The sequence below is a fragment of the Hylobates moloch genome, unplaced genomic scaffold (assembly GCF_009828535.3).
Source record: "Hylobates moloch isolate HMO894 unplaced genomic scaffold, HMol_V3 SCAFFOLD_8, whole genome shotgun sequence".
NCBI lineage: Eukaryota > Metazoa > Chordata > Mammalia > Primates > Hylobatidae > Hylobates > Hylobates moloch.
The window spans coordinates 92286667-92301266 of record NW_026652283.1 but is presented as its reverse complement, the minus strand read 5'-3'; the positions used below and the strand labels follow the sequence as shown (position 1 = coordinate 92301266).

At 43.4% G+C, this 14600-nt stretch overlaps 1 protein-coding gene across 4 annotated transcripts in view; it reads left to right on the top strand.

Annotated features, from left to right (window-relative positions):
- The window catches only part of MLH1 (mutL homolog 1), a 56035-nt gene that overhangs the window by 26023 nt on the left and 15412 nt on the right, over window positions 1–14600 (top strand). For all 4 annotated transcript variants that reach the window (XM_058443200.1, XM_032162102.2, XM_058443201.1 and 1 more), the window contains exons 11-13: window positions 258–411; window positions 5680–6050; window positions 8810–8958. In XM_058443200.1, the coding sequence (XP_058299183.1) occupies window positions 258–411; window positions 5680–6050; window positions 8810–8958 (674 nt within the window). The remainder of the gene's footprint in view (window positions 1–257; window positions 412–5679; window positions 6051–8809; window positions 8959–14600) is intronic.

Here is a 14600-nt window from a genome sequence, read left to right as displayed (position 1 = left end):
CCTGTGAGATAGGTAATTCTGTTATGTCCACTTTACAAGTGAAGAGACTGAGGCAAAGAAAGATGATGTAACTTACCCAAAGCTACACAGCTCTTAAGTAGCAGGGCCAGTATTTGAACACACTCAGACTCGATCCTGAGGTTTTGACCACTGTGTCATCTGGCCTCAAATCTTCTGGCCACCACATACACCATATGTGGACTTTTTCTCCCCCTCCCATTATCTAAGGTAATTGTTCTCTCTTATTTTCCTGCCAGTTTAGAAATCAGTCCCCAGAATGTGGATGTTAATGTGCACCCCACAAAGCATGAAGTTCACTTCCTGCACGAGGAGAGCATCCTGGAGCGGGTGCAGCAGCACATCGAGAGCAAGCTCCTGGGCTCCAATTCCTCCAGGATGTACTTCACCCAGGTCAGGGCACTTCTTATCCAGCTACTTCTCTGGGGCCTTTGAAATGTGCCCTGCCAGACGTGAGAGCCCAGATTTTTGCCTGTTACTTAGGAACTTTCTTTGCAAGTATTACCTTGATAGTTTTAACATTTTCTTCTTTGAACCTAGTTATAAAGGTATTGTGCTGTTGTTCCTAGGCTTAGAGTCATAAGGCCTGAGCTCACTTCCTCACTTTGCCTCCATCTGGAACCTTAGACCAACTTCCTAGGAAAACGAGCTATCTGAAAACAGAATAGGGTGCCTCTTCAATGCGCTCTTCACTGGAGATGTTCAGGAGGAGGCTACTCCCACCTACACAGGGTGCAGTGGAGGGGCTGGGCCCCAGGGAGGCAGCGAGAAGAGTGGAAAGAGCAGAGGCTGTACTGTTGGACAGACCTGGGTTACCAGCCATGTGACTAACCTTCCCTGGCCTCCATATCCCCCTCAGTAATGAAGGAATGTGTCATACCCACATCCAGGGACAGTTACAAGCAGTCAGTGAACAGAAAGTATCTGGTACAGGTTCTAAGTGTTTATTATTCTAAGTCACTTCACTTAACCTGAGTTCTCAGTTTTCCTATCTATGAGATAAGCAGGTTGGATAAAATGTTCTCCAATATACTCGTGGTCCTGAGATGATGTGATTGTGGGCAGCCCTTTAATCATGGTAAAGATGTCCATCCTAAGCACACTGAAACTACAAAATAGGAATATAAATATTTTCTCCATTAAGTTATGCTGGATCCTAGAAGCAGAAACTGGACTTCTGTGAGACCCTACTTCACAGAAAACTTAAAATTCCCAAGCAGATGAATGCTTCTCAGAAGGATACTGACAGTTACCTACCTGGAAAGAATCTAGATGGAGGTGGCATGGGCACTAAGCGGTGAGATTAAACCCAGCTAGGGCAGCCCCACCAGCCTTGGAACCCACACATCTGGAGACTGTTGATGCAGGGAGAAAGGTTCCTACTGGTGAGACCTGAAAGGCATATGTGGCAGGTGGGAGGAAGAAGTTCTGTCTGGAAACCAACCCTCGTTCTCCATTATTGATTAACTCCTGGTACCAACATAAGCCCTGGGTCTTACTGAGGCCATAAGTCCCTATGCCTCGTAGTGCCCATGGATGAGATGAGGCCACACATGCCCCCAGTGGGTTAACGTGTCTAGCGTGGGTAAGGCTCTTCGAGCACTATGATATACAGGAAATGCCCAGTAACTGTTAGTTGGTTTGATATCTGTTCCCATTGCTCACTTAAGCTCAGTGCCCCTTTACTGATCCTTTTATTCTGCCTCCCTCTGCACATGTGCATTGAGACTCCTATCTGAGACACACACTGTGTTGGGTGCCCAGGGATGCAGCATAGATGTTGCTGCCTTCCACAGAAGCGCTCCTGGTCTACTAGAGAATATATCCTATGGGAGAGAAAAACAGGAGAATATAGCAGGGGCCCTTGTCCTGGACTTTGGCAGTTAGGAAAGGGAGGGAAGAGACATGGAAGCTGGGACCCAAAGGCTAAATAGGAATTTGCTGGGCCAAAGGGGAGGGGGAATGAAAAGAGTGTTTCTGGCAGAGGAAATGGCAAGGATAAAGGCCTGGAGGCGCAAGAGAATATGTGTTTGAGGATCTGAAAGTTGAGTGCAGTGGGTCCAGTGTTCTCTACCCTGGCTGCCATTAGAATTACCTGGGAAACTTTTAGAAAATTCCAATGTCTGGGCCCTCCCTAAAACTAAATCATTCTTGGGTGGTGGGATCTGGGCATCAGGATGGTTTAAAACCCTCCCCAGGTACTGTCATGTGCAGCTGGGGTTAATCTGTGCTGGGGTCTGAGTATGGATCTGTTAGGGCAAGTGGCAGTGATGGAGTTGAGGCTGCAGAATTCAGGCCAAATAGAGAGGTTTTCATCAGGATATTAAAGAGTTTAGATTTCAGTTTGATGGGAATGGGTGGGATCTTATTTGCATTTCATGAAGAGCTCCCTGGTTGTAATATCAGAATGGATTGGAGAGGAGCAAGATGGAAGCCTACAATGATTTGGGAGAAGTGGTGAGGGGCTTGAGACACAGGAAGTAGCCCCATTCACTAATAGTTGAGCATGTAGAATTGCCAGGACCTGGAAATGGTTTGGCTGGTGGGGAGTGGGAAGAAAGGCCCAAAGTGTGAAATGAAGATGGAGAGCACATTGCCTAGCCCAGAGTGATTGCCGTTTGTTCTGTCCCAGTTGAGGTCCAAGGGGTTGACCAGAGATCATAGAGTCTGTGGCTCCTGGGGAGAAGAACCTCTCAGCATGCCTCCTTGTCTAATCCTGGGTTAGTCAGATTCATTTTATTAGATTACATTTTTTTTCCAGTGGAACTCTGCATAAGTCCTGACCAGTGTGTTTTCAGAAGGATCAGAGGGCCTGCCCTTGTCCGTTGGTGCATGACACCAGCTTGGTGGGCTCCTTGCTGCTCCCTGTTTTCATAGGGTTATCGGAATACCTTCTCTCCCTGCCAGCAGCAGGTCACACTGGCTCCTGACTTTTTGGCCCATGGAACCACCATCTTTCTGCTTCTCAGATTGTGCCTTGTACTCCACTGATCATGGCCAGTACATCAGAAGCCGTGGTTTGCAGTGAATGCATTTGGTATGGAAATCAGGAACCCTGGGGATTCCACTCATCATATTTGGTTGCTGTGTTTTTCCTCCAATCTTTCACCATAACAACAATCAACTCAGAAGATTTCTATAACCACTTGTGTGGGGGTTTCTCCCCACACACTAAACAAGCAGTCAGTTCCACAGCGGACAGCAGCTGGTCTCCTCCAATTTAATTCCAACACTGTCTACTTGGAGATAGCATTAGATCCCACAGGTTGAGGGTGCAGTCCCCTAGACTGCCCCCAGTCTCCTGCTTCAGACACCAGTCACAAGTCCAGGACTCTAGAAGTTCTGACCAGTTTCAAGTTGGGGTTCCCACAACCCCCCACTTTATTTTTGATTAATTTGCTGGAGTGGCTCATAGAACTCAGGGAAACACTTACTTAGTTTTCTGGATTTATTACAAAGATTTAAAAAGATACCAATAAATAGCCAAATAAAGAGATACACAGGGCTAGATCTGGAAGGGTCTGGAGTGCAGGAGCTTCTGTCCCCATATACTTGGCTCCCAGCACATGGATGAGTTCTTGTTCATTTTCCTGTCAGCCTCGACATGTTCAGCTCTCCGGAACCCCACAAACTCTTGTCTTCTTGGGCCTTTTATGGAGACATCGTTAGGCAGGCATGATTGAAACATGGACAACTGTGTCGAAATATGATTGGACATAAAGGGGTCTAAACTCAGTAAGGCCTGTTTGTTCAGATTCTTCCTGGCCTCTGTGGCCATTCTTTCCTCCAAGATATGGGGCAGGACCCCTATGGAATGAGGGTCTTGTGACCCACAATCAGATTAGAGTCCTGCCTTGGGCAAGTGAAAAGAAAGCAGGAGAAGGTAAGAGAAATTCTGTTTCCTAAGACCTTCTGAGGCCTACAGCACCCCGACATTATAGCAAAAGATGGTAACAGGACTATGGGAGTTATGAGCTGGGAACCTTGGACAAAAATATGTACATATTAAATAAATATTAAGTGTATATATATACTTATGTATATTAAGTGTATATATGTGTGTGTATATATATATTTTTAATTTACTGGTGGGTTTTGGGAAGCAGAAATTACCATAACTACTCTTAAAAATCATTTAAGTCTCTGAAGTTAGAAAAGTCGCTGTACCTTTTTGTTTCCATTGGCCCTGTACTTCCTATTATACCCCAGCAGGAGGCGCATAATGTCTTGTTATATCACTTTGGTGGTAAGATTCATAAGTGGGTTCAGCTGGTGACAGCCTGATTCCCTCATTGTAAACTTATCCATCAACATGTAGCTTAAATGGTTTCACCTGTCGTTGATGACCATTACCTGAATCAGTTATTTCATTAGATTGCAAGATAATGATTTTCTGATTTTATCATTTCTTCTGTATTGACTGTAATTCTTTGGTATAGAATAACTTCCCCTTGTTAATAGCTATTTGGTTGTCCTGAAGTACAGTTCTTACTAGAAAGTAAGACCAAATGCTGAATTATATCCCTCTAGCTATCAATTTTCGAAGGAATGAATGGTGTCCTAGTAATTTCCAGTGGTGTTTAATGATGTTTTCCCTTCTCTTTCTTCCTCTCTTATTCCCTCCCTCTCCATCTCCTCCCTCCTCACTTTCAGTTTTTTGCTCTTTCAGTATTTTGTCATAGCTGTTAACAGAGCAACATATTTTAATCAATTGTAGTCATTTTTCTTTTTGATGCTCAAATTATCCCATCTTAGTCCCATGGAAGCAAGCCCTTGGAGCTAGGACCCTCTACCTTTTGACCGAATTCCATTAGTCTTGATAATTTCCTTGTTTCTGACAAGACAAGATGTTGCAGGCACATTTTATACTTTCCCAGCCCAAGCCCTGGAATAGGCCTTTTCTCCAAGGAGCTCTAGTTCATTTTAGTGGGAAATGGTATTTAGAGACTATAATCTGGGATGTGGGAGTCCTCATTGCTGCTGGGTAGTCATTACTTTTAGGCCTTTCCAGTGGTCAGAGCTAGGAAATGTGTATATTTAAAAATGGACAGTTGAATGGTTGTTGCCAGGAGCTGGGAGGAAGGGGAAGTGAGAAATTGTTTAATGGGCACAGAGTTTCAGTTTGGGGAAGATGAAAAAGTTCTAGAGATAGCTGGTGGTGATGGTTGCACAACAATGTAAATGCCACTGAGCTCTCATTTAAAAATGGTTAAAATGGTAAATTTTATATATATTTTACCACAATAAAAAAAAGTCTTCTTCTGGCAGCACCCCCCCCAAGACAAAAATATGAAAATTTTGCACTGATACTTCCATTTCAAGAGAATTTTAAGATTATAAGGATTTTGCTTAATTCTTGAATTTTATACCTGTAAACCTTTTATACTTCAAATTTTGGGCAGAATTGCTTCTATAACAATGATAATTATACTTCATACTAGCTTCTTTCTTAGTACTGCTCCATTTGGGGACCTGTATATCTGTACTTCTTATTCTGGGTCTCTCCACTATATATATATATGCACACACACACACACACACACACACACATATATGTGTATATATATATGTGTGTGTGTGTGTGTGTATATATGTGTGTATATATATATTTTTATATATATATATATGTGTGTGTGTGTATATATATATTTTTTTATACAGACTTTGCTACCAGGACTTGCTGGCCCCTCTGGGGAGATGGTTAAATCCACAACAAGCCTGACCTCCTCTTCTACTTCTGGAAGTAGTGACAAGGTCTATGCCCACCAGATGGTTCGTACAGATTCCCGGGAACAGAAGCTTGATGCATTTCTGCAGCCTCTGAGCACACCCCTGTCCAGTCAGCCCCAGGTCATTGTCACAGAGGATAAGACAGATATTTCTAGTGGCAGGGCTATGCAGCAAGATGAGGAGATGCTTGAACTCCCAGCCCCAGCTGAAGTGGCTGCCAAAAATCAGAGCTCAGAGGGGGATACAACAAAGGGGACTTCAGAAATGTCAGAGAAGAGAGGACCCACTTCCAGCAACCCCAGGTATGGCCTTTTGGGAAAAGTACAGCCTACCTCCTTTATTCTGTAATAAAACTGCTTTCTAACTTTGGCTTTTCATGAATCACTTGCATCTTCTCTCTGCCTGACTTGCCCTCTGGAATGGTGCTGGAATGGTGCTGTGGCCTTGTCCACTGTCTGCCTTTGACCATAACTTGAGAGTCACCCACCATAGTGTCCTTTGAATTAACTTAAATGTCCACAGTTCCAAGCATTAGTTAAAAACACTTCAGACTGTGGAGTAGTTGCTTAATTGAATAAACACACACAGCAGAACAAAAGCAGGTTTATCTTTTATTTTTAGTAAAGAATTTTGATAGAGCCTCAACACCAGAAATGGCTAGAGAGAGAAGCCTAACATATCTGGAGGATTATTTTTCATCCTACTTAAAGCTGCTTTCACTTTTTTCAGAAAAAAACACACGTTCTGAATCTAATTTATAAAACTCCCTGGCCGGGTGCTGTGGCTCACACCTATAATCCCAGCACTTTGGGAGGCTGAGGCAGGTGGATCACCTGAAGTCAAGAGTTCGAGACCAGCCTGACCAACATGGTGAAACCCCATCTCTACTAAAAATGCAAAATTAGCCAGATGTGGTGGCGCATGCCTGTAATCCCCGCTACTCGGGAGGCTGAGACAGGAGAATGACTTGAACCCAGGAGGCGGAGGTTGCAGTGAGCTGAGATCACGCCATTACACTCCAGCCTGGGCAACAAGAGCGAAACTCCGTCTCAAAACAAACGAACAAACAAAAACCCCAAAAATCCCTGAAGTACGTGAGCTAGTGGTGAAAGAAACCTGGAGAAAAGGAGCAGGAATAATAATAATAATAAAGATTGTCATTTAATTTTGAGCACTTCCAGTGTACACTCTGCAGGTACTCTAAGACATTACCTCACTGAAATCTCTGAGGTGGATATTCTTTATTTAGTGTGTACTTATATGAAACCTGGAGTTCAAGGTGAAGGAATTTGCCCAGGGCTGCACATGCACTATCATGACACTAATTAGCCATGTGAACTGGGACACGTTACTTCAGTTTGCTCATTTCTGAGTCAGCCTAATTCTAAGAATTTTTTCCAGCCGGGCGCATTGGCCTGTAATCCCAGCACTTCGAGAGGCCAAGGTGGAAGGGTCACTTGAGTCTAGGAATTACACACACACACACACACACACACACACACACACACACACACTAGCCAGGCATGGTGGCAAATGCCTGTAGTCTCAGCTAGTCGTAGGAGGCTCAGGTGGAAGGATCACTTGAGCCCAGGAGGTTGAGGCTGCAGTGAGCCATGATTACGCCACTGCACTCCAGCCTGGCTGACAGAGTGACACTCTGTCTCTTAAAAAAAAAAAAGAAAGAAAGAAAAAGATTTTTTTCCAGGGAATAATAAAGGAAGCTAATATTTATGGAGCGTCTATGGTGTGCCAGATACTTTGCGTACGTTATCTCATTTAATGCTCTTATCCGTGCAGGGAAAGTATTACATTTGTTTATCACTTGCAGAACTAAGTGATATTTACCACAGAGTAGTCAAATATTTTTAAGCCCAAAATCAAGTGGTATCACTTTTCTGCTGAGAATGTTTCAGTGGTTTCCTTTGCTCTTGGGATAAAACTTAAATCCCTCACCCTACCCTTGCTCCAACCCTCCACTTTCCTTCTCCCACGTGGTGATTTGGCCATACAGCTCTTATGGCTGATCCTAACTGACTGAGCTTTTTACCATTTTGCTCTTGCTGTTCTCTCAGCCTGGGAACCCCCTGGTTACCTCTTGGCTTGGTGTGGTGGCTTACATCTGTAATCCCAGCACTCTGGGAGGCCAAGGCAGACGGATCCCCTGAGGTTGGGAGTATGAGACCAGCAAGTCACCTCTTGCCAGAGGTCTTCTTTGTCCATTGAGTCTGAAGTTCTTTCTCCTCTTATTTCCCCATCATTCTATTATGCTACCTTGTTTTATTTTCTTCATTGTGTTTATTGATACTTAAAATGATCTCTTTTCTGTTGCTGTTTGACTCTCCCACTAGAAAGTAAGCATTGTGGATTGGGCACTGTGGTTCACACCTGTAATCCCAGCACTTTGCGGGGCAGAGGCGGGCGGATCACCTGAGGTCAGGCGTTCGAGACCAGCCTGGCCAACATGGTGAAACCCCATCTCTACTAAAAATACAAAAAATAGCTGGATGTGGTGGCTTGCGCCTGTAATCCCAGCTTCTCAGGAGGCTGAGACATGAGACTTGCTTGAACCTGGGAGGCAGAGGCTGCAATGAGTTGAGATCATGCCACAGCACTCCAGCCTGGAAGACATAGTGAGACTCTCTCAAAAAAAAAAAAAAGGAAGTAAGCATTGTGAGGGCAGGTACCTTATCTGTTTTGTTCATTGCTGGACGTAGTTGGTCTATAGCAATGTCTGATGGATGGATAGATGGAGGAATGAGTGAATGAGACTTGACAAATTCAGCTCACTTGCTCAGTCCTGCAGCTCTACGGGATGAAACTATACTCCAGAGTCCTGCTACATTGGCTGTGTGGCCAGCTGCTGGGATCTGAGGATTGTCAGATAAGCAGTCTACCAGAGAACAGACATCTTGTTGGCCTTCCGCCAGCACAGGGGTTCATCCACAGCTCTGTAGAACCAGCACAGAGAAGTTGCTTGCTCCTCCAAAATGCAACCCACAAAATTTGGCTAAGTTTAAAAACAAGAATAATAATGATCTGCACTTCCTTTTCTTCATTGCAGAAAGAGATATCGGGAAGATTCTGATGTGGAAATGGTGGAAGATGATTCCCGAAAGGAAATGACTGCAGCTTGTACCCCCCGGAGAAGGATCATTAACCTCACCAGTGTTTTGAGTCTCCAGGAAGAAATTAATGAGCGGGGACATGAGGGTACGTAAACGCTGCGGCCTGCCTGGGATGCATAGGGCCTCAAGTGCCAAGGTTTTGGAAATGGAGAAAGCAGTCATGTTGTCAGAGTGGCCACTAGAGTTTTGCTGGGCAAGCTCCTCTTCCTTTACTAACCCACAATAGCATCAGCTTAAAGACAATTTTTGATTGGGAGAAAAGGGAGAAAAATAATCTCTGTTTATTTTAATTAGCATTAATTGGTATTCTTGTTAAACCATAGGAGTCAGAGTAAATCAGTCATTTCACCAATTTTCAGTTTGTTTCTGTCTTAGCTAACAGCACTGTAATGGTCAGCAAAATTCTTATCTTGTGTACTGAATGGCATGTCCTGTTGCTGAAAGTGCACAGGCTTGGGAGGCAGCCATGAGCTCAAATCCTGGCACTACCACCTCTCTTGTGTGACCTTAGACTCCTGACCTAACCTTTCTATGCCTCAGTTCTTTCTTACCTATAAAATGAAATTAATTTTACCCTTAAAGATCATTGTGCTGATTAGAGATAAAATATAAATAGTAACACTTTTTACAAAGCAAGGAGTTGACACTTTTATATTCTGAAGACAAAGTGGTAAATCATTATCATCCATGTCAGAAATAGCTTTTGAGAATACCTGAGTATAGAACTATCTTGATCCCTGTTACTTCAAAACTAAAATAATGGTTTTAGGAATTAAAAGGTGAGGCTAGTCACCTCCAAGGGATGAACTGACTCAGGGATTGAGATATATAACAGTGAACTGGTCCAAACAACAATCCTGACCCCACTTTATGAGTGAGACGATGAGTAATGGTCCAAGTGTAGACATCATTGTCCAGGGCTCCAGTAGGCAGCTCTGTACTTGAGAATTTAGCAGTGACCTTTCTATTTTTCATTTATTATACTTTTTTTTTTTTGACACAGGGTCTCACTTTGTCACCCAGCTGGAGTGTGGTGGTGCAATCATGGCCCACTGCAGCCTCAACCTCCCTGGGCTTAGGTGATCCTCCCACCTCAGCTTCCTGAGTAGCTGTAATTACAGGCATGTGCCATCATGCCCAGCTAATTTTTTTTTTTTTTTAGAGACGGGGTTTTGCCATGTTTCCCAGGCTGGTCTTGAACTCCTAGGCTCTCACCTCTGTCTTCTAAAGTGCTGGGATTACAGGTGTGAGCCACCACACCTGTCCTATTACACATTTCTTAATTAAAGTAGTCAAATTTCAAAACTATTACAAAGTGTGTCTTAAAATATGACAATCTGGTTTAATTTTTAAAAGATATGAGTAGCCAAGGAGCAATTCTGTGCCTTTCCCACTAGTCCCTAACCTTTTAAAGCAGCTGCTTCTTGGCCGGGCGCGGTGGTTCACGCCTGTAATCCCAGCACTTTGGGAGGCCGAGGCGGGTGGATCACGAGTCGAGATCATCCTGGCTAACACGGTGAAACCCTGTCTCTACTAAAAATACAAAATATTAGCTGGGTGGGGTGGCGGATGCCTATAGTCCCAGCTACTCGGGGGGCTGAGGCAGGATAATGGCATGAACCCAGGAGGCAGAGGTTGCAGTGAGTCGAGATTGCGGCACTGCACTCCAGCCTAGGCGACAGAGCAAGACTCCATCTCAAAAGGAAAAAAAAAATCTGCTTTTGATTCAGTGGCTTCTTTAATGTCGGTCTCAGTCACCATTTGTCTAAGCAAATTCAGGAAGGCTTCAACTTGCCTTTCTACATTTGTTCCCTTTTCTTAGCATTTTGGGCCTTTGTTTACACGTGGGAAAAGACCCACAGGTCGTCTCTCCCTTTGGGCAGGATACAAGCTTCCTGTGACTGAGGTTTTGCTGGCTGTAGAAGTAGCTGTCACTTGGCTTCTGGTTTTTATTTCCATGATTTGCTCCAGTTGCTCTTCCCTTCCATCATCGTTAGCTTTCAAGCTAGGAACTTTTAAAATGCTTTTAAATAAAGGTGAGCTGTTACTTGATGCGTTTAGCAGTCTTCCTCACAGTAGTTTTGATGGACAGACTCCCTCAGTTTGGAATTCATGAGTTTTAAGGGTTTGTCTCCCTCATGTATAGCAGGCTGTTGAAAGTTACAATGTCAATAACTTTCTGAATAGTATCAAACTGCTTTCAGTGCAGTGTATTAACAGAACTAACCTGCCTCAAGTTTGGTCAGCTTTGGAGTCTTGCTGAGGCTGACATGATAAATTTAAATGATTTAAAATTGTGTATTCCTACACAGTATCTCAATTATAGAATAGTCTTGTGAGTGAGGCAGAGCAGATGCCGTTTTCTCTATTTGAAAGATGAGGAAAATGGAATGGAAAATGGAGAGGACAGACTAATTGCAACATCCCCACAATCAAAAACAGGCCCAGGTTCATGCCTTGTTGGCGGTGGGTTGCTACTGGCTTTGGCCTTCATGCAGGAAGGCTAGATGCATAACCAGGTCAACAGCCGGTGCAGGACAAGCACGCCATGTAATTCTGATTCCATCGACTGAGGCTGGTGTTTTCAAACGTGCTGGTGTAGGGTCTTATAGACGGAGTCATCTGTGTTGTGGGGAATGAAATGTGCTCTTGCTTTGGAGCCAGAACTCCTCTGAAGCTTCCACCACCTACACCATTCAGAGGCCAGACAGAAATTTGTTCACCATTTGGGGCATGATTTTCGTGCTTTTGTAAAATGTGCTTCACTGCAGCCCTTACTGGGCTGTGGTGATGAACACTTAAGATACTGTGTGTGTGCTTTATAATCTGTAAGGCACTGTTCAAGGGGAGGGATCTCTGCCATGAGCCCCTACCTTCTGGTATCTGGTTGACATCCAAAGCCCCAGCCTGGGAGAAGCTGATTCTCGAGTTGAATGCTGTATAGGGATTTGACTGAGGCTCAGATTTGGCGAGGAAGACCACTAACCTTAACAGACCAACAGGCTGGCTACTCCCTGATGAAGTTCCCTAGGCCACGAAAGAAGTAAGAGATACATTCCTTGCAACAGCTTTCTTAGTTGCACCTGTATGATTATTTGATCAGTGTGTTGTCTGTGTAGGGATCATGTCTGTGGAACTCACCGCCTCGTCCTTGGTGCTGAGCAGAGTGCCTGGCATGTGTACTCAGTAGGTATTTGCTAAGGGAGCAAGTCAGTGATTGAGAGGAGCAGCCTGGGAGGTAAAGCCCTAGAATCTTTCTTTTAAATGGATATCAAAGTTGAACATTCAGTTAGACAGTTCTCTTGAGTCTAGGGATTTACCCATCCATGGTGGACACACTTTCAATTAAAAAGTAAGGTTAATTTTGACAGGCTCCAGTATCCAGGAAAGCATTCTATGGAATAAGGCTCATCTCAGGGATTAGTAACGACTGAATTTACTTACTGCTAGTCCCATAATTTTGATCTGTTAATTAATGGGGTTAAGAAATGTCATAAGCTATTTGCTACCATTTAAAGTGAAAATACTCTTAACGTTTTTTGCCTCCAGATATCCACACTTAATTTCATTTTCTTGCTCTTTGGTGAACAGTCCTGGGTCTGAATGTATACATCCATGGTTTGTCACTAGGTGACAGGTTTTTTTGGTACAAGAAATCAGTTCAGTGAACATTTGTCAAGTATCTTCTCTGTAAAAAATGTACTGTGCCAAGCTCAGAAGTAGGAAGTAAAATGGATAAACTATGACCCCTGCCTTAAAGAATACCATGGTGTTGTATGGGAATTGTTTAGGTAGAATGAAAGAAATCCTCTAATAGAGATATGAGGCCAGTGTCTTGATTATCTCCGGTAGCAGCAAAGGCACTGGCATACATTGGCCACTGGAAGACAGCCAGCAGGGGATGGGGGCGTTTACCCTTGCAAGTGAGCATTAGGAACTAGAGGACTGGTCGCCCTTTGTTCAGGTTTGATTTCCCTTGCTGCAGAAAAAGATGCTGAGACTCAAGGCCTCGGTTATGAACTCAGATATGTGGTTTGGCTTTGAAGCACAGACGGATTTTGTCCAATTTTGGCAGGGAAATGCCTACAGACAGCACTATGGGCATATTTAGGTTAGGGACGAAATGCAAGTTGTTTAAGTCCTGATAAGAGGCTGTGAAGAGGTCCGAGAAGCCTCACAATGCCCAATGAAGAAAAGCCCTGTGCTTGGTGCTGCCGCCTCCCTTCCCCGTCCTGCTGGCAGGGCTGCGCTTCAGTAGCTCTGGATGCATCAGAGCAGTCCATGAACATTCTGTGTGGAAAATCTCTGACTGTTTTAGTGGATTATACTGCTCTCCCTTTCCTCCAGTGCCTCATTATTCAGTATTATTTGATGTTCTCCAGCTTTTAAAATAATCACTTTCCGCCTACGCAGAACATCCTGTAGAGACATTGAGTTTCCAGTGGGAACAGAGAGGAATACTTATTCTAAAAATGAAGAAAATAAACCTCTTTTTATGGAGTGGGGGATAGTATTACAGAAATTCTATAATAGTATGAGAATTCACTTGTGGTGCCAAAGCTTAAAAAAAAAGTATAGTAAAAACATAATGTATAGGCTTATTGCTGTGCTATGACCCATGCCCTGTTTTCTCCAACCTCTCTTGTCCCCACTCGTCCTTTTTGCTGGTGATATTTTTCCTTATTTCATGAAAAAAAAGATACATATACACACACATAGATATATGTATCTGTGCATAACACACATAAACATATACATTGGTAAATTTAAAAATCATATTTATAAAATACATGTAGCTTCTACAGAAAAACATGAACACTTGTGAGAATAGCATCTGCCTAAAAAACAGGACATCACCATCACCTTTGAGGCTCTTATGTGCTGCTCCCCCGTGCCATTCCCTTCCCTTCTTCCTTAGAGGTGATTACTATTCTAAATTTTGGGATTATTATTTCCTTTTTTTATTATAGTTTTTTATTACAGTTTTATTACCTATATTTGTATTCCTAAACATTTGTTTAGTTTTGCAAGCTTTAGATTTTATAAAAGTAGAATTACACTGTAAGTTTAATTTTTCTGCAACTTATATATAGCTACACATATATTCCTAAGATTCATCCATCTTGTTACATATAGCTCTGGTTTACCTTTTCTGTATAATACAGATTCTGCTTCATGAATTTACAGTTCATTCATTCTTCTGTTGAAAGACAGTTGGAGGACTCATATGGCCTCAGTCCCTGTGTCCCCATGCCACCCTGCTTCCCAGCCTCACATGAGTTGATCGGTGGCCTGGCATACTGGATGAGAAGCTCTAGGTCATATATTTAAGAGAGTTATTGCTGGGTCATAAAATGACAGATTGTTTTCCAGAGGGGTCATATTCATTTATATTATCACCAACAATTATATTGTCAGATTTTTACCAGTTTGGTGATTGTGAAACAGTATCTGATGGTAGTTTTTATTTGCATTTTCTTGGTTGAAATAAAGTTAAGTGTATTTCAGCCAGGCGCGTTGGTTCATGCCTATAATCCCAGCACTTTAGGAGGCCGAGGTGGGCGGATCACTTGAGGCCAGGAGTTCAAGACCAGCCCGGCCAACGTGGCAAAACCCATCTCTACTAAAAATACAAAAATTAGATGGGTATGGCGTCACATGCCTGTAATCCCAGCTACTCGGGAGGCTGAGGCAGAAGACTTACTTGAACCCGGGAGGTAGATGTTG